The sequence below is a fragment of the Mustela nigripes genome, chromosome 10, assembly GCF_022355385.1.
Source record: "Mustela nigripes isolate SB6536 chromosome 10, MUSNIG.SB6536, whole genome shotgun sequence".
Classification (NCBI taxonomy): Eukaryota; Metazoa; Chordata; class Mammalia; order Carnivora; family Mustelidae; genus Mustela; species Mustela nigripes.
Window position 1 is genome coordinate 61,416,232 of NC_081566.1, and position 24,039 is coordinate 61,440,270.

At 48.5% G+C, this 24,039-nt stretch overlaps 1 protein-coding gene across 1 annotated transcript in view; it reads right to left on the minus strand.

The window, feature by feature from the left end:
- Positions 1–6,960: 6,960 nt before the first annotated feature.
- The window catches only part of ATF6 (activating transcription factor 6), a 208,974-nt gene continuing 191,895 nt past the window's right edge, over positions 6,961–24,039 (minus strand). Inside the window, exon 16 of the mRNA XM_059413442.1 lies at positions 6,961–11,870. Within this exon, the coding sequence (XP_059269425.1) occupies positions 11,662–11,870 (209 nt within the window). The 3' untranslated portion in view covers positions 6,961–11,661. The remainder of the gene's footprint in view (positions 11,871–24,039) is intronic.

The window sequence follows — 24,039 nt, forward strand, 5'->3', positions numbered from 1 at the left end:
TCCAGCGGGTTTGCCCCCACTGGGCACAAAAGGCCCCCACACAAGAGGGTACACTGGCTGGAGCTCACCTTCCCTGCCCCAGCTCAGGCTGCTCCCCACCACCCCCCCGCAAGGCCCTGAGGGGTGACCCTCCCCAGTCACTACCTGTGGGAATTCTCCCCACAAGTAAGGTCTTACCTCAAAGCCACCGCCCTCATGAAGACCTCCCTGGCTCACCCCGGGCGGCGCCCATCCTCGTCGTCTCCCTCTTCGCCTGCGTCCTAGCACACCCCCATCACCCAGGCCTGCGTGCGTTTCCACCAGCCTGGCTGCTGCTAGAGGACGGCTCTGTGTCCCTGTCGGAACTGGGCCGGGGCCTGGCTCAGAGGGGTGCACGCATGTACTGATGTATAGGCTGCCACCAGAGAGCCCCATTCTGGTCACACAGAAGGACCTATGACCCTTAGGCCACAGTTGCCCTTCAGTCACCCTGGCCCTTCCAGCCCACTGTGCTCTGTCAGCAGTGGAATAAAGACCTTGGTCCCATTCTGACATCTTTGTCTCACAATGGCTCTTCTGTTTCAGAGGGGCCATTGTCCTCCGTGTTGCATTTCTAGAAAAGACAGCCTTCACGGGGGCGCCGTCGGGGTCATGGCATTCCTGAAGGATAGACTGTACTGCCCATAGGGGCTCTGGAGGGGATGGGTTCCTGACCCTGGGGTCCCAAGAGGCTCCCCTTCTCCCCTTCTTTCCTCTCCCCGAAGCACAAGACCATTGTGGTGGGCTCCTGCTCTCCGGCTTTCTGCCGCTGCTGCCCACCCCCCCCACCCCGAGGGAGGGGCAATCTGTGGCCGGGGGAGGCCAATCCGCCAATCCACTTCCTGCTCCTTGGTGAGGCCAGGCCGGTGGTCGGGGTGGACGGAGGCAGAGGGGGAGAGGGAAGTCTTCAAGGAAGTGGAGAGCTGAGGCCCTGGCCGTGCTCCCACAGGAAACTGCCAACTGGAAGCTCTGACGGTCTCAGAGGTGACTGTGGGGATCCCGGGCTCCTCCGGGCAAGCTGGCAAGCCCCTCCGGGGGAGGGAACAGCTTGAGCCGAGGCATCGGGGCAGATAGCCTGGCATGGTGGGGCTGGTGCCCAGGGAGAAGGAACACTGACTAGTGGGGACCAGTCGACATCTTGAAGTGCTTAATGTTGAGATCAGTTTCCATAACCCCAGATGGTTCCTGGAGCTCCAACAGCCTCTCTCTTGACACCCTCAGGAAGGCAGCCCGGTGGGGGAGAGCGTGGATCCCCCCACGGGGCAGTGGGGTCTTCATGCCTGCGCTGCCCCGACCAGCTCACTGGCAGAGACAGGACCTTCCTGCCCGCCTTCCGTGCGGTTCGCAGGGGCTACGTCGTGCCGCTGCTTCGTGTGTTTCCTCTGCGGGTGCTCGTTGCAAGCACGTGGGGTATGGTCACACCTGGGCTCGGGAAGTCTCCTGATTGTGCAAAGCAGGTGGAAAGCCTTTCACCCACGAATCTAAGAGCCTGTGTAATTTTTCTCAGTTTAGTCTGCAAGGCTTTTTCTCTCTGTGACTTCATATTTGGGTGGCTCCCCTGGAGGGAAGCCATCGGGGTGAGATCTAAGAATGAGGGGCTGGAGCCAGGCCTCAGATAGGGGACCTGCACCCCAAGACAGGAGCCAGAGGCCTATGCCTGTCTGGGCTGTCTCTCAGCCTGAAGACTCCCGGGGGACGGGTCTGGCTTCCTTTGAGGCCTGCAGAGCTGGGGGCGGGAGGAGGAGGAAGGGGAATCAGGTCATCCGCCGTATCCCTTCCCTTCCCGAGGGGCTGCTGTGGAGAGAAGCTGTCCACTCAGCCTTTTCCCAGAGCCCTCCGCGTGGCCAGAGCTGGGTGGGTTTGGGTCAACCCCAGCATTAGTGTGATTCCTTCTCTCCCTCCTGCCTCATCTTTCCTCTGTGGCTTCAGGCTCCTCTGGGTCAGCAGTGGTCTTCCCGCACCCGCTCATCAGGGCAACCCAGACCATCTCTCTTTCGTACGTCAAGGCCGGGGAGCCAGCTGGCCTCTGGTGCCCTCTCTGGTCTGGCCCTTCTCCTCCCCGGTCCCTCTCCTTCCAAGAATATGCCATTTCACAGAAAGTTCCATTTTCACCGCCCTGGTCTTTTCACGCGTTTCCCAGTTCTAACATCACAGGAATGTCTGACATCATCTCCACTAGCGAATCCAGTGTTCACCAGACGCCACCCCTACCTCTCTGCCCTCCCTCCCGCCCCTCCTCTCCTGACCAGCTCTTTGCTGAGTCTGGCCTCTGACGATCCAGACACACTTCATTCTTTTCCCTGGAACCTGCTCTGCCCTCCAGCTCGAGGGCTGCGCGCTGCTCTGTAAGCATTAGAAGGCGAACTAGGTCTTGGCTTCCAAAGACAGTGTTTGTTGGTTCCCAAACTTTGCTGCACATGAGAATCCCTTGGGGAAATGGTAGCAACCCCCACCCACCCACCCACCGCCAAGCTGGGCCACAGCCTGTCCCCATGAAGTCAGAACGTCTGAGGGTGTGGGCCAGGCGGCGGCAGGTTTTAAAGGTCCCCGGGTGATTCCAGTGTGCGAAGTGTGGGCACCAGGAACTGAGCGATGTGCCGGAGCGGGTTGGAGCCCCAGCCAGCCTCGTGGCGTGTGGGGCACAGGCAGACCTTCAGAGCTGTGACGGAGGGGGATCAGGGGGCATTTTCTCCGGGGGCTCTCCCTTCCTCAGCGGAGGGTGCTGGGTCCAAGTGGATGAGGTGGCGGGCCCAGGAGCTCGGTCCCTAGGAGAGCCTCGGATCTGTAGGGAGGCAGGTCTCCAGCTCGGTGTCTCGCAGCCCAAGCCCTGGGCTTGTGGACGGACCGAGGGCACACTTGGGACGAGGGGCCTGGGCCTGGTTCCCGGGCTGTAGCTGATGGCGAGGCCAGATGATGCGACCACGGGTGGGAGGCTGGGGAGGCTCAAGCTGCGACCCCCGTGGACTTTCAGAAAGGGAGTGACAGCAGGAAATTCTTTCCTGGTGTTTCCTTAAAAGCCCTGGCGATGGCAGCCTGGGAAGGTCGGGGTCTGGCAGAAGCCTGCCGCCCTCCCTCCTCCAGCCTCCCCCGACAGGCAGCTCCATGGGTGGTTCGCAAACTCGTATCAGAACCCTCTGGAGGGCTTGTGAAAACACAGATTGCTGGGCCCAGCCTCAGAGTCTGACTCAGAAGGTCTGGGTCAGGGCCAGAGAGGTGGTATTTCTAGCAAGTTCCCAAGTGCTGCAGAATGGAGGTCGCCCCCACAGACCCACAGTCTGCAGCTTCTTCCGAGGTTCCCTTCCAGCTTGCCACAGTGGCCTCCTCTGTTGAAGGAAGGCAGGCTCTCCCGCATCCTGGCGTCCTGGCCCAGCACCGGCAGCAGGTGTCCTGCTCTGCACGGGCTCCGTGACTGCTTCCTTGTAGGGCGATGTTGCGAGTGTGTGGCGCCAAAACAGGCAAGAAATGCCAGTCTGTCATGTGCACTCCAGGAAAGGCAAAGTCTGTCCATCGCTTTCTAAATGCTCAATACTTCAACTCAACAACAGATTTAGCCTAAAATGCCCCAAAGTGCCCTGTTCTAAGCACTCTGGCTCTACTGGGGACACAGCAGTGGCTTGGGCGTGGAGAGCCTTCCAGGCACTCTGGAGCTCACTGTCACGTGGGGGGCGTGGGTGTGCACAAGCCATTGCAGGGGTGAGTTTGGGAAGGAGAGGACGAGATGTGGCTCTGGAAGCCCCCTGCCCTCCATCTACCTAAGAGGAGATTTTTCCCTCCTTGGACTGTTCATGCTTTGCTGACTTGTACCAGGCTATAAATCTCGGGGAGACGGAATTAACCCCAAATATGCTGCTGGCTGGAACGTGCTGCTAGTTGGGCTCACCTGAGTGGTGACCCGTAGAGCCATTTAACAAGAGGTTAAATGTTTCAGCATCTTTCCTGCTCATACTGTTCAAATTAAGACGAATTTCCAGTTCCCCTCCTGCTGAGGTTTGATGGAAACACCCAGGCTAGTGGAAGGGGGTTGCGGTAACTCTGCCTTCCTCCAGGCTGCCAGGCTGGAGGGGGCGATGTGTGGGTCTGATGTGAACAAGTCACTTAGCAGAGAATTCTAGTACCGCCAGGAAACCAGAGACAGTGTGGTGAAGTGCATTCTTTTATGTCCTAGGACCAGCAGCCAAGTGAGTGGGTGAGCTCTGTGGCTGTGACAAAGGCACCGGCCGATGAATCTTCCATTCCAAAGCTCTCCTGAGAGCAGCCTGTGTCTAAATAAACTAATTTTGCAGGCTATCCAGAAATCTTACCCTCTTCTGGAAATTCTTTTTATTTTTCTGTGGGAATAGAGGGGTGACCCCATGGACCTGGGGAGGAGACGTCAGTCACATGTCTTTGAGGACAAGGATATTGTCTGGTTCGTTGTACTGTTTCCCACAGATCGGTGATACGTGTCTGAGCCTGGGCCAACACTTAGAGTCTGTAGCGAAGTTTTAAATTCCGGGGCCACCACCTATTCGCCATGGCCTATGCTGAAATGCAGCCCAAGAATGCACATTCCGCTGGGTGCTCAGGCAGTGTAGATAACCCTGGAGGCCTCGAGAGTCAAGCAGGACACGGATGAAATGATTCAGGGCTGGCTTTTGGGTTTCTGTTCTTCCTTTGTAACCAGCTGACACTCTCCTGCAGAGGGCTATAGTGTCAACAGGGAACACCTTATAGTTGTGGGGTTTTCTGGTTAGCACCACAAGGCCCCCCACCTAAATGAGCACAGTTTTCAGGAGACACAGTGCTGCAAATAGTTGTCCTGACCAGATGACCCACTTCTTCATATGGCCATGTTGTATCTCTTTTAAAGATCTGTCCTTTTGTACTAGACGAAAACATTTCGTTTTGGAAATGTTTTGGAGCTGCACAATAGCTCTCTCTTACAGCAGCATCTTTTCCCATCTTATAGTCAGTATCCATACTAGAAGTTAATTCAGCAGTGAAACCCTCGTAGGTAGAGCTTTGATGGAGAGAGTAGGCAGTGGATGCAGCCTGGGGACAGGGCTGAATGTTCCTCTTAGACGTGAGTAGGGTGGGAAGGTCATCTGTGCCTTCAATTATGGGAGCACCCAGCTCATCTTCACCCCACTGGGTCGCTCATCCAGGATGCAGACCACAAGGACTGAGGTCCAGGAGAAGCGGGCATAGCCCCCTGTGGGCTCCGCACACAGCCAGCACTGAGCACGTGGCTTTAGGGGGATGGAGTTTGCAGAAAACCCACCGGCACTGTTGGATCTTGCATCTTAGCTCTCGGAACATACCTCCAGCCCCTGGTTGCCTGTGATATGTGGCTCGGTTTCTTCCTGTCTACCTTGTCTCCTGTTGCTTCCTTTGTGGCGTAGTGGAAGGAATGTGGCTTTAAAATCAAGCTCTGGTATGTGCTAGTTGTAAGATCTTGGGCAAGTTCCTTCATCCTTTTGTGCCAATTTCCTTTATCTGGAACACATGAGTGGTGGTACACACATATGTCATAAGGCTGCCGTGAAGCCTGATGACCTAATGTTGGTAAATGCTTGGGCCAGTCTGGCATGCGTGCTTCAGCATGGGTCAGCTGTTAGGAAATGAACCGAGGGGCGGATTCTCTGCCCATGTTTGTGGGCAGATACACCAGATGGGTGTGATGGAGTGAAATAGGCCATCGATCCAAAGAGTAACCAAAGCACCGGAAGCGGTCTGCCTTTCTACCGAGAAGGACAGTTAGACCCATCGCAGAGCGTGTGAGACGAGCCCTCTGTTGGTGGCACCGTGTCTGGTTCAACCCAGATGTCAGCAGTGGTTCTCCTTTGAGATCCACAGATTGGCTTGAACTGTATCCCACACACAGAGCGGGGGCCCAAATCGCATAGGATTTGGTTGGGGAGAAGGAAGATGGATTTCCCGGATCCCCTCTGTGGCTTCACAGACTCTTGGGTTTTGAATCATCCTGTTTTACTGTCTGCGACCTGTTATCACTAGTTCCACGGCAAGCATCCTCTCTGTACCCGCCCCCCGCCCAACCCCGAGCAACACTGACATACAGCTGTGTGTGCAGCAGCCTTTTACAGAAGGTTTGGGACGATAAGAGGGATTTACACATGACAGCTCCAGCACCCAGAGACCGAGCCTGTGGCTCAGTCCCACTTTCTTTTTTCTGCTGCTCAGCCCTTCCTCCAGTGTCGGCTTTCTTGGCAGAAGAGGGGACTTGAGGTCTTTTTCCAAAGAGGTCTGTTACAGTGTCTTTGGAAACACATGTAATTTTGTGTCTGAGAGAACCCTGATGTTATTCATTTGGTGTATTTCTAGAAGTATCTGGCTCCATAGGCCAACTGTGAGCTCCCTCAGGGCAGGACCTACACGAGATCTGGGACTCTGGAGGTGGAACTGTATGGTGGCCAGAGTCCACGTGCTGGAGTGGAATTGCCTGGGTCCAGATACTGGTTAGTCAGCGGTAGGGACCGGGTTGTTGGGAGGACGGGAACAGGACAGCGGGACTAGTGAGCCTAGAGCAGTGTTTGATGCAAACACTAGGCACCCAGGGAATGCCCGCACTTATCACCTGTGGACGGACTCTGCTGGCAGTCTGCAGGACGGGCGGCCTGCATGGTGACATTGGTCATTCCAAGCTAGGAAGACGCCTGTGACATGACTGAGTAACCCAGGTTCCTGATGGAGAAGGATGAAGTAGCTGTTCTTAGACAAATCTTTCTCCTTGGTAAGATTGTAGTTGAAATATCTGGACACAATAAAGGAAACTTTTACTTAACCAGGCTGGGGTGGGGGGGAGAGTGGAAAAGAGTTCTATTGTTTTCATCTAAACAGTAACAGGCCACAAGCCATTTTAGGTTTCCCTTCTCATTACTCATCTCTTCACATTCCAGATTCATTTGGGGTCTTTTTTTCTCTATATATACAGAACAAAATAAGGCAAGTTTAAAAATTCTTTATTTGAATCTTAGACAAAGAACAAGTATTGCATTGTGAAGACTTGCTTACAACCGCGTTAAGTCTGTTGTCACGGTTTCTTGATGCACGGTAAACCGACGCAGCTGCCGCAGGAGAGGATGGCGCCTTGTTCCTCCTCACCTTTAACTGCTCTTCATTTAGCGCAGATGCAGCCTCAGAAGGAAAACCCTGGTGGAAGGCTTGGTGGACGCTCTCTCCCTGGGTTCTTATGGCTCCGGGGTGAAGCACATGGTCTTAGCCCAGCCACACTTGCCAACATGATGAGAAACAGGAAACTGGTGTCTTAAGGCCAGTAGTACCTGGGAGCTTTTATCTAAAGTTCTTTCCCCTCTTATCTAGATGACTGACCTGGCAGTTAGGGCTGAGTGTGAGTTGAATGGGCTGATAGACCCTGACTGTGAAGACGTCACCCCGCCGGTCTTTCTCTGGGGTGGCCCCCCACTTAGATCAAGCCTCTTGGTTTAACTAGTGGTTACGAGCGGTGCTGTCTGCTGACCCTGGCAGATGACAAACTATGATTTATTTACTCCTTGGTTCCCCAAACTAATATAATTAAGTCTCTTAATGTGGCATTATTATAAGTCTCTTATGCTTAAAGTCAGCAAACTGCTATGTCAAGACCAGTGTCCACTATTTGGCAGTGGCTAGCCACGACATGATTCACACCCAGGAACAAATTTCCTGATCACGATGCCTTTGTCAGTCTTTTCATAATCCGACAGATAACACAACTATTAGAACAAGCTGCTCAAAGCTCTAGACTTATCTAAAATAAACGTTGTTTTAAGCTTAGTCACTAAAAATATAAGTTAACAGGCTCCACTCTGATTTCTGTGTCAGGTGGGAGAAAACGGCATCTCTTACGTGCACGGTTGCATCTGGACTCAACGTGTTTGGGTAGCCCAGTGCTCTCTCTAGAAAATAAAAATCAACCACAACCTCTAGGAGTAGAGGACACAGAAGTTGCCCCCCTCCCCCAATGTGACTAGGGGTAGGAACGAGAATTTCTCCCATTTGCTTTCTTTAGGCTTTATTCTTGTTTCTAAGGTATGTGATATAATTAGTGCTCATATTAGCAGCAAAGATCCTAATTTCTGTAAATCAGAATGACTCTGGAAGGACAAAAGTAGCATTCTGTAAAAATGTGGGGATGCAGAGGTGGTGATAAGCATCTGTCGATTCCAGCATGAAGTGATCTTGAGAGGTGAATGTGCATGAAACAGCCAATGGGATGAAAGGCTTCATTCAAAGTTCAGTTCCTGGGAATCTCCTGCCGGAGGCAGAGTCGGCCCATGTGAGTGCAGTGGACCGAGCTTAACTAGGTGGAAACTGTCCTTGAGGTCAGGCTGCAGGGGACATGGGGTCAGACTCTGGCTCGTTGGTGAAAAGGGGTGACTTCTTCTATGTAGCTGAAAGTAGAAGTCATTTGGAGACTTTTCAGTGTTTGAAAGTCAAATACGGGTTTTTCCCTGTGCTCTTTTTTCTGTCAAGTTTTATAACCTGAGCTGAGTGAGAGGGCAAGAGCCAGAAATTAGTGCAAATGTCACAAGGAGCTGAAGAGGGGTCTGGTTTCCATCGCACCAAAGGCCACAGCCATGGCTGTCTCATCGGGGTCGCTGCTGTGCCGACGGGGGCTCATGCCTGGGGTGGAAGAGTCAAGCCAGGAAGGTTTGTTGGGACAGTGTCTCTTTAAAAAGGATAGAAAAATCAGTTTGAATCCCAAGTTGCTTGTCTGTTTCTAAGTCCTGTTTATTCCCGCTCAAGAATGACTCATAACATTTCTGCTTTCAAATACCTCCGTGGCTGCTTCTTGCTCACAAGAGAAGGCAGAGACGTGTCTGCTTGGTGCTGGGGCCTGTGGGCATTTAGAGAAAAGTTCGGAGATGCTCTGAGCTTTTACAGTTACGGATTGTTTTTGTTTTTGTACTTGTGAAAAGATAAACCTCACCCAGTAATGTAATGGAAAGCTTCTGGATGACAAGCATGGCAAACTTTTGATTCAAGATGATTCTTTTAGAAATCCCAGCTTTGGAGAGAGGCTATTCACACAACCAGGCTGATGGAGCCGTTTGTCTGTTCTGCTGGGGGCGCTAGCCTGGAGGGCGGGGAGCCCCGACGCCTGACTCAGTAGTTAGCGCGAGGAACCATCTGCCACCACGAAGCCTCCGCACGCGGGGCTCACAGGCAGGTGGGAGAGCCGCTCCCGGCCGCGCCTGCCAGCACTGCCTGGGGGCGAAGGGGTCGGGGGACAGAGGGGACAGAGTTCTCTACCCCATGGGTGGACTTGACTCCTCTAGTGTATCTAATTATCCCACAAGCTTGCAAAATCCCACTTAATAAAAAAATAAATTAAGATACTGATATATATCCCAGGCTGCAATCCCCAAAAGGCAATTTTATCCTAAAACTCAAAAAGCAGCTTAATATATTCATCAGTCAGAGCCGGCTTCTCCTTCCCAGCAGGCCGACGGGTGTGAGCACAGACACTACGTCAAAACCGCGCAGGAATTAGTGAGCTTTGACGGCAGTTATAAAAGCAGAGGACTGCTTCGCAATGGCTGCGCTCTTCCTTCCGGGCACTTCACCCTGAGGAGAAGGCTGCTCTCTCATCTCAGAATGATCCCCTCGAGAACCGGTAATGGAGAGAAAGCAGGCGCGGCTCCCAGGCTGCCGGCCCCCGCATCCCCACCGCGGGAGAGGCGTCTTTCGGGAGCAGATGGGACATGACTGCCACTGTCGGTCACACCGGTCAGGGACGGTGTGCGGGTGACAGTCGGAGCTAGGGAGAGGCGGCACTGTCCGTAAGGCTGTGCCTGTGACCGCTGTGACAGCTCCAGTGGACTAACAGCTTGGGAAGGACCACGGCCCCCTTCCCGCTGGCTGGGGCCATGGCTCTTGGCTCGGCTGGTGCACACATTGGGTAGGAAGAGCCGGGACGGGAGGAGACACTCCCGAGGGAAGGCTGTCCTCCGCCTGCAGCTTTTGTCCGACAGGCCCGGAGCCCATAAGAGGAGAAGTGGCCCCGGGAAGGGGGTTCCCATGTGGACGTTGCCCTGACAGCCGCACTGGGGGCCGCGTGGCCTGGACTCTCACCAGCTCGCGTGGGGCGGGGTGGGGGCAGAGTGAGGCTCATTAACGTGGCCGAACCCCAGATTGCTGGGGAGCCGGGCAGCAGAGTGCCCGCTGGCCACACGAAGTCACACGGATCTCAGAGCACATCTGATGAGCTCAGGCAGAGGCGCCGCTATCCAGAAGTTTCTTCGGGATTATTCAGGAGCCAGGCTGGCCCTCGTGGGCAGAAGGGGGCTGGGGCACCCCGCAGGACTCGCACCGACGGGTCTTTCCTCAGGCTCAGAGCAGCGGAAGGCCGGAGCAGGGACTGGAAGGCATGAGAGCTGACCCAGGCAAGCAGATTAGGGTAAGAAGCCGCGTCTGCAGAACTGGTTCTAGCAAGAAAGTGTGAAGCTTCATAGACAGGACTCACTTTAAAACTGAAGGCAGAAGAACATCAGTGAGAAGAAAGTAGTCAGAGTACAGGGAGAGATGAGGGAATGCAGTAGGGCTGTTTTTTGTTTTTTGTTTTTTTTTTTTCCCAACCATGGGAGGACAAAAAAGTTAATTCCTTCACTGTCTTTTCACTGGAGAAACTGGGAATTCTTGCTGTATTGTGGGATGCCCTCCGCGAGCCAGCCTGTCCGCAGTCTTGAGGAATAAATCCTTGTCAATTCTCATGAGGAGAAAAAACTCATCTGCTTAACAGCACACTGCCTGTCCCTCAGCCGAATTCGGTGTCATCGTGTTATGTGTTATGGGTGGGGATTCACAGCAAAGCTGAAGGGTCTCTCCCAGGGTCCCTGCGGACCTGCACCGGACGAGGAAAGAGCACATACATGCACGTACGCTAACCTGCAGGGCCTTAAAATGAAGGCTGCCGTGGCTTTCACCCTCCGCTCCGGGCACATCAAAACTTGCAGCGCTTCGAGCGTGTAACGGAGCCGGCTCCTTCCCACAGCGCGCGCTCTCTGCCCTTCCCTGACGCTCTCTGCCCTCGGCCTTCCCCCGGCGCCCCGCGCGGTTCTGCACACACCGGGTCAGGTGGGAGCCACCATTCCCTGGCCAAGACCAACTTTACCAATGGGGATTTTTTCCCCTTTTACTAAAGTTCTCAATTGTCTTGACTCTTTTGGGGACATTTTTCACTGTTCTGGTTTTGAAATCTATTTCCAATAAGCACTATATCTACAATGGATTGGCTTTAAATTAATAAAAACTCTTAATTGCTGGGAACATCAGTGTGCTGTACAGCTGTAAATAAAAATCTGTCAGTAAGTGAAATGGCAGAGAAGGGAAGAAGATCTTATTTTAACGATGACTATTTAAACACAAAAGAAGTACAGAAGGAAAAGCAATTGAGGAAGGTACAGGAAAAACTCGACACCGGGCAGCCACGGAGGACGCCGGCAGCATCTGCCACTGGAGAAAGGCGGTCTGCCTCGTGTCTGAATGTCAGTGCTTTCCGGCAGATGGTGAGAAACAACTTCTTTCACCGTCACTTGAACCCCAGCTCTCTGCCGGCCACCAAGAGGGCAGACAGGAACAGGTCTCTCCCCTGCTCGCCAGCTCGGCAGGGTCCCACCGGGTTTTCATGCGCGGCCTCAGAGGCTACTGTAGTGACTCCGGGATGGTGCTGAGCACGTGGGCTGCCTCCGGGGCTGCTGCGGGCGAGCCGAAGAACGCGTTGGTTTGATTCCTCTGCTGATCTCGGAGGTAAGGGGGAACCGACGAGCTCTTGATGTGGAGGATCCGGGTATCCATCACCTGACAGTCAATCTGCATCATCACTTCATAGTCCTGCCCGTTGATGACGTTCTCTGTGGGGAGGGACACACAAGGCATAAACAGTCACCAGCACGTACGATTCTACCGTAAGCTTCTACCCCAGAGAGAACCTAAATAAGCTTTATGGGTGTGAACTGCCAACGGGCTTTCAAGGGACAGCGGGACTCCATCAGTCACCGAGCAGAGCGACAGCTGGGTTAGGCGCTGGGACGGCCTGTACTCCTAGATTCCGGCTCCCAAACTGGGAGGGTCTTGGAGCAGTGGCAGAGTCCGCCCAGAGCAAGACGGTTTCAGCGGAGGACGGAGGGGAGACACCTCAGAGCCCCCCTCCCCTTCAGCAATGGGAAGGAACACTTGTCAGAAGAACCAGCCTGCCGTGTGCATGGTCAGGACACTCTGGCTGCGCTCACTGCCTCCCACTCATCAGCACTGTTTCTAATATCAGTAAGACACCCCCGGCTACAAATTTAAGGCTTGGCCTTAGCAGCATGAAGTACAGTAAAGACCGACAACAAGGTGCAGACGTGGCAATGATGCTCTTGCCCACGGGATAGTGTGTGATTCCAGAGCTCTTGATTCTCGGTGCAAGAGACAAGGACGTTTCTGATTTGGGACTAGAAGGAGCGCCGCAGGACTCGCAGGTGAACTAGAGGCCAGTTGCGGAGGGAGCAGGGAAACAAACGGCGTCGCTCATGTACCACGTCCAGGGGAACTCACCACACGTTTCACACACACACGCTCTTCCTCAGAGGATGAACACTCGATTTTAGGGAGAGGGCCAAATTAGTTCCTGATCTGTAATTCTGGGTAGCCATTTTCCAACTTGTAGTCAATGAAACTTGGGCATAAGACTGAGGAGAGATTGTAGACAGTCTCTACAAGCCCAGCCGGACATTCACAGCAGGGCAGTTAGAAGGTAGGCGAGTGTTTAATAACGCTGGCATCTGTTTGCATGTCCCCGTGAGTCCGAAAATGGGAATGGGGACTGGGCGAAGTCCTAGTCTTACTGCGTGTTTATGAAGATGACCTACAGCCAGCCACTGACTTTTAAAATTAAATATCTGGCTTCTCTAGGACCAAGAACTGAACTTAGAAGTAGAATTAATATTTTTTTGTTTTTACTTCAACACTATACATGCCAAGTGTTAGAAATCTAGAGGAAGAAAATCCAAAGTTTGACATTTGATCTTCAGATTCCATTGTTATGTTTGGGAAAATTAAGCCATGGAGTGTGTCACAGTTTAGGACTTAGGACCTAGGACCTATGACCTTTAGAACCTAATCCAGGGGGTCTTAAATTAGGGTCTAATGAACAGACTTCAGGGAGTCTGTAAGTTCCCCGAAACTGCATGTGAAGTTTTATTTGTGTGTTCATTTTTCTGGAGAGGAGCCCCATCAGATTCTTAAAGGGGTCTTAAAGTTTCCCCAAAGTTGATAACTACTGGATCCAATAACCTACCAATTATAAGTTCCTCAAGCAGATGTTATAGTCTGTGTTAAAACCAATGGAAGACATCATTCCTCCATTTCTACTTTTATTTTTAAAATAGTCTCGGTTGGTGATTAATTTCTCATTACAAGTCTTATAAATCTCTTCTATTACCGTTAAAGCTAATCTCCTTTCCCAGCCTTACTAGAGAGGATGAACAGCCAGCTGCCCCATGCACTAAGCCTCCTGTTCTTTAAGACCGTCACTTTAAGACCACCAGAGTGGACACTTTGGTTTTATAAGTCCTACCGATATGCAATGAAAATAAGTGTTTTAGCTTTTTTAAAAACAGGTATAACTGGTATGAAATACAGTATTTTAGTTTCAGGGTGTACACCTTGGTGATTCCACATTTATATACATTGCAAAATGATTGTCACGCTAAGTCTAGGCACCGTGTGTCACTACACAAAGTCAATACAAAATTACCACCTGTATTCCATGCTGTGTATTAAATCCACAGGACCCAACTTACTTTACAACTCTACGTTTGTGTACTTCTTGATCTCTTTGCCATTTTGCTCCCTACTCCAACCCACTCTCCCCGCTGGCAAGGGGCAATCTGTTCTCTAGAGTCTGGGTTTTATTTTTTAGATTTATTAGGTTTTATTCTTTAGATTCCACATATAAGTGAAGTCATGCGGTATATGCCTTCGTCAAAGTCTGCTTATTTAAATTAGCGTAACATCCATTAGGTCCATCCACATTGCAAAAGGCAAGATTTTGTTCTTCTTTATGGCCAGATACGCTTCCACTGTATATACATATATCACACACACGCGCGCGCCACATCTCTATCCAGTCATCCGTCAGTGGACGAGAAGGTTGTTTCCTTATCTTGGCTCCTGTAAATAATGCTGCAGTGCACACAGCGGTGCATATATCTTTTCAAACTAGTGTTTTCAGTTTCTTTAGATAGATAACTAGTAGTGGGACTGCTGGATCACAGGGCACTTCTCTTTTCAGACTGTGAGAAACTTCTGTATCGTGTCCACAGTGGCTACACCGATTGACAATGCCATACACGAGGGTTTCATGATTTCAGGTCTTCAAGTCTGTAATGTACTCTGAGTTAATTTTTCTATATGGTATAAGATAATGGTCCAGTTTCATTCTTCTGTGTGCAGTGATTTAGTTTTCCCAACACCATTTACTGTCTCTTCTTCCTTCTTTCTTGCTTCCTTTGTCAAAAATTAATGAACCTGTGGTTTTGATCTGTTTGTGGGAATGCAAGCTGGTGCAGCCACTTTGGAAAACAGTATGGAGGTTCCTCAAAAAGTTGAAAATAGATTTACCCTGTGACCCAGCAATTGTATTACTGGGTATTTACCCCAAAGATAAAAATGTAGTGATCCAAGGGGCACGTGCACATGCATGTTTATAGTAGCAATGTCCACAATAGCCAAACTATGGAAAGAACCTAGATGTCCATCAACAGATGAATGGGTAAAGAAGATGTGTGTGGTACGTATATACATGATGGAATACTATGCAGCCATCAAAACCAAAATCGTGCCTTTTGCAACGATGTGGATGGAACTAGAAGGTATTATGTTAAGTGAAATAAGTTGATCAGAGAAAGACAATTATATTATCTATCTGATACGAGGAATTTGAGAGGCAGCGAGGGGTCGTGGGGGGAGGGAGAAATGAAACAAGATGGGACCGGGGAGGGAAACATACCATAAGACTCTTAATTTCATGAAACAAACTGAAGCTTGCTGGAGGGGAGGGAGGTTGGACAGATAGGGTGGTTGGGGAGGGTATGTGCTATGGTGAGTGCTGTGAGTTGTGTAAGACTGATGATTCACAGACCTGTATCCCTGAAGCAAATATTATATGTTTTTTAAAAATTAACTATATACATGAAGGTTTATATATGGACTCTCAATTCTGTTCCACTGATCTTTGTGTTTTTTTGCACTAGTGAAATACTGTTTTGATTACTATAGCTTTGTGTTCTAGTTTGAAATCAGGGAGCATGATACCTCTGGTTTTGGTCTTTTTCAACATTGCTTTGAGTATTCAGGGCCTTCTGTGGTTCCACATAAATTGTGCAAGTACTTGTTCTAGTTCTGTGAAAAATGCTCTTGGTATTTCGATAGGAATGGCAGTAAATCTGTAGGATACTAATATGGATATTTAACAGTATGAATTCTTCCAGTCCATAAGCATGAAACATCTTTCCACTTACCTATATCTTCTTTAATTTCTTTATTAATGGTTTATAGTTTTCAGTATATAGGTCTTTCACCTCCCTGGTTAAATTTATTCTGAGGTGTTTTATTGTTATTAACATAACTGTAATTGGGATTATTTTCTGAACTTCTCTGACAGTTCATTATTCATATACAGAAACAACAGATTTTTGAATATTGATCTTGTATCCTACAACTTCACTGAATTCATCACTACTAATCCTTTTTTGTGGAGTCTTCAGGGTTTTTATTTTGTAATATTATATCATCTGGAAATAGGGATAATTCTATTTCTTTCTTTCCAATTTGTAGGCCTTTCATTTCTTGCCTAATTGCTGTGGATACAACTTCCAATACTGTGTTGGATAGAAGTGTAAGAGTGGGCATCCTTGTCCTGTTCCTGGTCTTAGAGGAAAAGCTTTCGGCTCTTCGCTGTTGAGTATGACATTAAGCTGTGGGTTTGTCTTATATGGCCTTTATTATGTTGAGGTATGCTTTTTTTTTTAATTAAAAAAGTATTTATTTTAGAGAGAAAGCTCATGAGTGCAGCAGGAAAGGTAATGGGAGAGGGAGAGAGAGAATCCCAAGCCGACTCCATGCTGAGTGCAGAACCTGACCAGGTGCTCCATCCCATGATCACCCCTGAGATCATGACCCAAGGCAAAATCATGAGTGACTCAACCCGCCCTTTCTTTTCAAATTTGTATTTAAACTCTAGTTAACATACAGTGTAATACTGGTTTCAGGAGAATTTAGTGATTCATCACTTATGTGTAACACCCAGGGAGATATGCTCTTTCTATACCTACTTTGTTTAGAGTTTTTTTTACAAGTGGATGTTTGATTTTGTCCAATACTTTTTACTGCATCTTTTGAGAAGATCATATGATTTTTATCCTTCCTTTGTTAATGTGCTATATCATATTGATTAATTTGTGGTTGTTGAACCATCCCTGCAATGAATCCCACTTGATGGTGGTGTATGATCATTTTAATATATTGCATTTGGTTTGCTCATATTTTGTTGAGGATTTTTACATCTATGTTTATCAGTGATATTGTCTTAAAATTTTCTTGTGGTGTCTTTATCTGGTTTGAGTATCTGGGTAATGCTGATCAGATAAAATGAGTCTGAAAGCATTCCGTCCTCCAATTTTTTGGAAGAATTTGAGAAATTCTAAGTATGGATATTAAATCTTCACTAGTGAAACCATCTGCCCCTAGATCCTTTTGTTGTTTGGAGGTTTTTGATTACTGATTCAATCTTCATAATTGCTCTACTCAGATTTTCTATTTCTTTGTAGTTCAGTCAGTCTTAGAAAATTGTGTTTCTATAAATTTATCCATTTCTTCTAGGTTGTTCAGTTTGTTGGCATATAATTTTTCATAGTATTTTCTTATGATCCTTTGTATCAACTCTCATTTCTGAAATTATTTATTTGAGCCCTCTCTTTTCTTGGTGAGTCTAACTAAAAGTTTGTCTAGTTTGTTTATCTTTTCAAAGAACTGGATCTTAGTTTCACTTATCTTTCCCATTATCTTTTTAGTCTCTATGTCATTATTTCTGCTCTGATCCTTATTTCCTTCCTTCTATGAACGTTGTGCTTTGTTCTTTTTTCTAGTTTCTTTAAGTGTAAATTGTTTGAGATGTTTCTTGAAATAAACCTGTATCATTATGAACTTCCCTCTTTTGCCCATCTCATGGATTTTACATTTGTTTTCATTTGTTACTCGGTATTTTTAAATTTCACCTTTGACGACTTCTATGATTCAGTAATGTGTTGTTTAGTTTTTCTAGTTTTCTTCTTGTAACTGATTTCTAATTTCATACTGTTGCAGTCAGAAAAGATGCCTGAAAGGACTTCAACCTTCTTGAATTTACTGAGACATGTTTTGTGGCCTAATATGTGATCTATCCTGGAGAATGTTCCAGAGGTACTAGAGAAGAATGTTTATTCTGCTGCTTTTGGATGTAATGTTCTCTATTAAGTAGATCCCGTCTAGTGTGTAATTTAAAGCTGATGATTCCTTACTGATTTTCTGTCTAGATGATCTATCCATCAATGTTAAGTACTACTGTCAATTTCTCTCTTTATATATCTGGTACACCTGTGTTGGGTGCATATATGTTTATAAATTTATATCTCCTTGATAGATTGACCCCATTATCATTATGTAGTTCCCTTCTTTGCCTTTTATTTGTCTTTAGCCACTCTACATCTTTTGACTGGAGAATTTATAGTCTGTTTATATTAAAGTGACTATTGATAGGTATGTACTTATTGCCATTTTGTCACGTGTTTTCTGGCTGTTTTTGTAGTTTCTCTGTTTTTCTTACCTCCCTGTGGTCTGATGACTTTTAGTATTAAGCTTAGGATCCTTTCTCCTTTTCTTTTGTGTTTTTAAGTTTTTGTTTTGTGGTCACCATGAGGCTCACATTATCCTAAGTATGTAACAGTCAGCTTAAACTTGAACATTTTCCAAAATTCTCCATTTTTAACCCCTCCTCCCTATATTCTGTCTTGGATGTCACATTTTACATCTTTTTATGTGTTCCTTAACTACTGTAATTTCAGTTGATTTTATCAGCTTCATACTAGCTTTGTAAGTGAATGAATCCACTATTTTTACTATAGATTTAGCTTTTCTGGCGAGATTCTTACTGTCATAGGTTTTCTTGTTACAACAACTGACATTTCTTTTCAGTGTAAAGAAGTCCCTTTAACATTTCTTGAAAGGCTGGGTTAGTAGAGATGAACTGCTTTAGTTCTCCTTCAATTCTGAACAATAACCTTGCTAGATGAGTATTCTTGGTTGGAAGTTCTTTCCTTTCAGCACTTTGACTATGTCTTGCCACTCACTTCTGGTGTGCAGAGTTCCCACTGAAAAATCTGATAGCCTTACGGGGTTACCCTTGTACATGACAATTTATCTTTCCCTTGCTACTTTGAAGGGTCGATCTTTAACTTCTGACATTTTAATTATATGTGTCTTCGTGTGGATCGCTTTGGGTTCATCTTTTTTGGAACTCTCTGGGATTCCTGGATCTGGATGTCTGTTTCCCTCCACAGAGGGAGTTTTCTGCCCTTCTCTTTCTTCTGGGAACTCTATAAAGTGAATGTAATTCTCCTTGATATCCCTTTGGTCCCTTATATTTTTAAAAATTCCTTTTTGTTTTGGCTGCTGTGTCTGGGTGAATTCCATGGCTCTGTCTTCCAGCTCCTTGATCATTTTAATGTTTTACCCAGTCCACTATTGAACTGTCATGTATTTTTTAGTTATTTTGTTCTTCAGGTCTGTGGGTTTCTCTTTGGTACTTTCTTATATTTCCTTTCTCTTTGTTGAAGTTCTCTGTTCATCCATTCTTCCTCTGAGTTTGGTAGTCATCTTAACTGACCATTATTTTAAATTCTTTATTTAAAGAATAAATGAAAGATTACTTATCTCTATCATTGAAGCCTTTTTCTCTCATTTGGAAGATTTCTTTGTTCCTTTGTTTTACTTGGTTCTGTGTTTCTTTGTATCAGGTGGAGTAGGTACCTCTCTCAGGCGTGAAGGAGCGGCTTGTGTGCGTGATGAACCTCATGAATCACTCAGTCTTGCCCTGGCTCTTGATTGTCTCTTGAACTTTGTGATGCTCTAAAGCACCTGCTAATTCTTGAGACGCACCTGTTGTTGAGAGTGTGCCAAGGCCTATCAGTTGTCCCAGGGGGAGGAATCTCATATAGCACCTAGTTTCAGGCAGTTGAAAGCAAAATCCCTCAGGCCAACAGCTTTTAAAATATGCAAGCAGATACAGTCCTGTGGGCTCTGAGTGTGATTGCTACCGGCCTCCAGACCAGGAGTCTGGACGTACCGGCCTCCAGACCAGGAGTCTGGACGTACTGCCGGGTAGCAACTACAGTAACTGGGGCTCCAGAGGACTGTAAGCTCCTTTCTGGCAGGTCTCACAGAGCTGTAGTGAGGCCAAGGGGCTATGCAAGGAGGTATCTCCTGGCCTTCATTCCCTGGGAGCGCCTCATTAGCCTCTCGATGTGTGGGAAACCTGAAGCCTGTCCCTCAGGCCGAAGCTCCAAGATAGCAGGTCTTTTCCTCAGAAGACCAAGGTTGTGTTTCAGTCTCTGTCCGTGTGGGGCTGTAGGGGTGGTGGCCTGCCATGACCTGTATTCCCAACTGTACCTTCCCATGGAGCTCAGAGATACCAGCCCCCTTGGCCACTAGAGCCAGGCAATCAAGGGGGCCTCCCTTGCATAGACCATGTACACGGGTTGGCTTTAACTAGGGTGGTGGTGGGGAAGACAGGGGGCAGGGCATACTCGCAGGCTGTGGACAGGCAGCAGGAAAATGAGCATGTCTGTGGGCTTCAGGACTGGAGCGGGAGAGCGCCGTGCCTGTGTGAGTGCAGTAGCCTGAGGCGGGGAGTGGGAGAAGACTGCTGGCTGGCTGGCGCTCACCTGCCCTGGCCTGGGCATAGGACAGAGCTGCAGTGCCCGCACTCTCTGGCTTCAGCAAGGCAGGGGGATGGTGCTGCATCCAAGTTCACCTGCCTGTGTGCTGGGAGGGGGCAAAACTGGCATCACCAGGGCCTCTCTTCTGAGGAGAGTTTCAGCTGTCCCCTGCCCCTCCAGCTTTTCGACCAGCAAATGATTTCCTTCTAGCTGGTCTAAGCACTTTCAAACAGCTGTTTTTCCCCTGGGTCTTGGGGTGAGTGAGACTGTAAAGTGAGTCGTTTAAATTCTGCAGCACTTTGGGTCTCCTGGACATCAGCCCCATTCATTTTTTTAAGCCAGATGTTTTGGGGGCTTGTTTCTTCAGCGCAGATCCCATGGGTTGGGATGCCTGATGTGGGGCACCAACCTCTTTGTCCTCTGGAGAAACACCAGACTGGTGAGACCCTCCCCTGTTGTTTCTCACTGTGCTGGGGATGGGCTTTTTGGTAAGACTATGTGTCTACCTCTCTTGCCCGTCTGGGGTCTTTCTACCCGTTGTGGTGGAGAAGCAGTTCATCTAGTTTTCAGAGGGAAATGCCCTTATGCAGCTGTGGGTTTGGAGTGGCTGTCAGAGGGGAGCTCAGGACCTTCCTACATTACCACCTTGTGCAAGTCATTTGCTCATCCTTAGAGAACTGCATCTGAATCCTGTAAGTTGGCCAGTATTTCCTATCAGAGTGTTTTCTCTTCCAACTACACAGGCAGCTGCAACCCTCTGGAAGAGAGACGATGTGCTAATGGATTTGGAGCCATTTCATTTAGAACGTGTGCCAGGCTCAGCTTTCTAGGTGTCACACCAATCATTTACTTTTGGAACCAGAATCACTCCCTGTTTTAGAAAAATGAAAAAGTTTGTGTGTGTGAGTGCAGGAATGCTCACATGCACACAAGGGCATACATGACCAGATAATGGAAAACACGTGTGTTGGAGACATGCAATACACAGTATTAACTTTTACTGCTTTTCTGGATTAACTTGGAATCCAGATGACAATTTAAAATCAAGACTAGGTGCCCTCATATAGCCCAAACCATCTGCAAAACTCATTAAGCTCATATGCCTGCGAGAGAGAGAGTGAGAGAGAGAAAAAGAGAGCGCATGTGCGCACATGAGTGGGGGGGCAGTCATGATGGATCCCAGGACCCCAAGATCATGACCTCAGCTGAAGGGAGGTGCTTAACCGACTGAGCCACCCAGGCACCCTGGAATGGCGCTGTTATCTTACGCCCAACGACGAGACTCAGACGAGGCATCATCTAGGCGGCCATAAAACTGGGTTCTGTTCTTCACTGCCTTCTCAAGGCACCAACCTCTGCGGCAAGGAGGCGAGCAGCACTGTCACAAGACTGCCACAGAAGATGAGAATGCCCTCAGCTGAATTCAGGAAGCCCCTTCTGCACACAAGTTGGGTACTTTGGGTAGGAAGTGACCTCCTGTGGGGAGCATTTTAACCACTGCCCGTCATCTGTGCCTCCTGTGCATAAGGAACACGAGCGCAGGTTCTACTGGAGAGAGAGAACCTGAAGGCTCTGCTGGCTCTGGGAGGCAGGTGAGGACAGGCCCCTGGAGGAGAACAAGGCGGGCGGATGCTCGCTTGCAGCATGGGCCAGGTCTCCACTGAGGATGCACAGTGCCCTCGTCCAAAGAGCATCAAGGCGCAGGGACAATGTTGGGCGGGGGGCGGCGAACATCCCCCCAGGGGCTTGTGAGAGCCGAGTTACGTGACAGGCCTGCTAAGCTGTTTTGGGGTAGGTACTTAGTGAAGACAGACACTGCGGAAAATCAGCCCAAAAGGAACGGCATGGAGAGACATGTAAAAGCTCACTCTCCCTCTTCTATCAGCCAACCTGTGGGTACTGCACAAGAGACACAAGGAATCTTCTGTTTTGGGCCTCCTGAAGTAAGCAAAACGAGACGAAACACTGATCAGAGTCAGAAAAAAGGTGTAAAAAAGGAATACTTCAAATTCAAAATGAATCAGGCATATAAAAAGGAAAAGAAATGAAGGACTTTGGATATGAACATGAAACTGATTTCTGAGGAAGCAGAAAAGGCGCCTGGACACTGGAGGTGGAAAATCTCCGGGCAGTGTGGAATTCTGAACAGCCTGTAAACGCACAATAACTCAGAATGGCCTGCCAAGAGACTGTTGGCTGGGAGGTGACTAACACACACATGCCAGAACCTTGACCAGAAACAGAAGATCCAAAAACTTACAAGAGACTTTAATCTTAAAAAGTCACAAGATTTCAATGCTTTGCAAAGAAGCATATAGGATAAAACATTTCTACTGGGAATCAGACGCTAACCCTAACAAGAGGTAGTTCGCTCTGTGTCAGCTAGGCTGCGGACAGGCAGTGACGGGCTACTAGTATCTGTGCCTGGATCCGCTGATGTACGGGGTGTGTGTGTGTGTGTGTGTGTGTGTGTGTGTGTGTGTAGGGGGAGGCATGGAAAAGAGATATAAATCCACCAACTCACAGATCACAAGAGATATCTTCAACCAAAACAAAAGCAAAAAAAGGGGGGGGGGCAGCCTGAAAGGGGAGACCTAGTAGTGGAAGGGAAAGGAAGGTGGGAAGACAGTGAACAACGAAGTGGTGTAGAATCACAGTGGACAGAGGCTTTCCAGAACATCCATAAGCTACTCCACTAACCCTAGTCCATCTTTTCTTCGGTTCTCAGCCTGAGTCCAGCTTTTGACCATCTCAATACACCGTGCGCTGGCTCTGTGGGTATGTTTTCCTCTACTGGGAAAAGCAGCCCCTTTGGCTTTTCTTCACCCAGATTCTCTATCCCGTCAAATTCTCTCAATCCTTTTAGGCCCATTTCAAGTCCCACTTGAAATGAGAGCTCCAATATTGATTTTTTTCCTTTATAGCCAATATGTAAATGTCCTGATTTATTGAACAATGTCAAAATACTTACAGAACAGAGTTTTGGCTCCTTGAAGCCATGTCCAGCACTTCTGGATTGGGGAGCAGGGGGTGAGAGGTGCAGCCAGAGCCTCTCCCCGCTCAGCCGGAAGAGCACGCGCTCTCGCTGCACATGCGGACGCAGCTGTGCCCCTGACGTGAGTCTTTCTGGAGACACAAGGAATGCGGGCAACCACGGGGAGTTCCTTGTAACCACCATGTCTGCCCTTTGCCAGAAAAAATTAAAAGCAGAGTGTCTCTGACGGGGATATTGGGTTGGGAGTGTCCAAAGGCAGGGAGACAAGCAGGGAGGAAGGAATATCATATATTCACTGTGAGACACACCAGACTCTGTTAAATATTATTCAGGTGTTATGGACACTGAGCAACTGGGAGCCAGATGAAAAAGTTTATCTAATTTTTAGATCTTCAATAATTTCACAAAAAATGTGTGGGCCTAGAATAATGTATACAAAAGCCATTAACCCTGACAGGGCACGTGGCATGGTGATGATGAAGGAACCACCAGAATTTACCAGGCAGGGGCCAAGGATGCCGGACAATCTGCAATGCCCAGGGATGGTCCCACAGCTCATACTTGCGTAGGTTAAAACAAAATGAAAACCCTGATTGTTACTCTATTAATCAAGATAGAACATCACTGTTTTACATTTAAATTACTTTTACATAGGTTTTACTAGGCAATATGGCCTCGGAATACATTCTTATAATTATTCCACTATGCTGGGAATATTGTTTCTTTCTGAACTCAGTAAGTGTTCATTTCAGAAAATCACATCACCTGTGGCAAAAACCCTCTTGGTTTACCAAGACAGTATTAGTCTGCACTTCTCTCTGCTGCACTCAGTGATAGCCCGCATCGGTGTGAGCACCTGGCTTCTTCATTCCCTCTTCTTTTAAAAATATTTTTATTTATTTGACCAAGAGCATAAGTAAGCAGAGCGTCAAGGAGAGGGGGAGAGAGAAGCAGACTCTCTGCCGAGCAGGGAACCTGATGCGGGGCTCCATCCCAGGACCCTGGAATCATGACCCGAGCCAAAGGCAGCCGCCCAACCAACTGAGCCACCCAGGTGCCCCTCCACTTCTT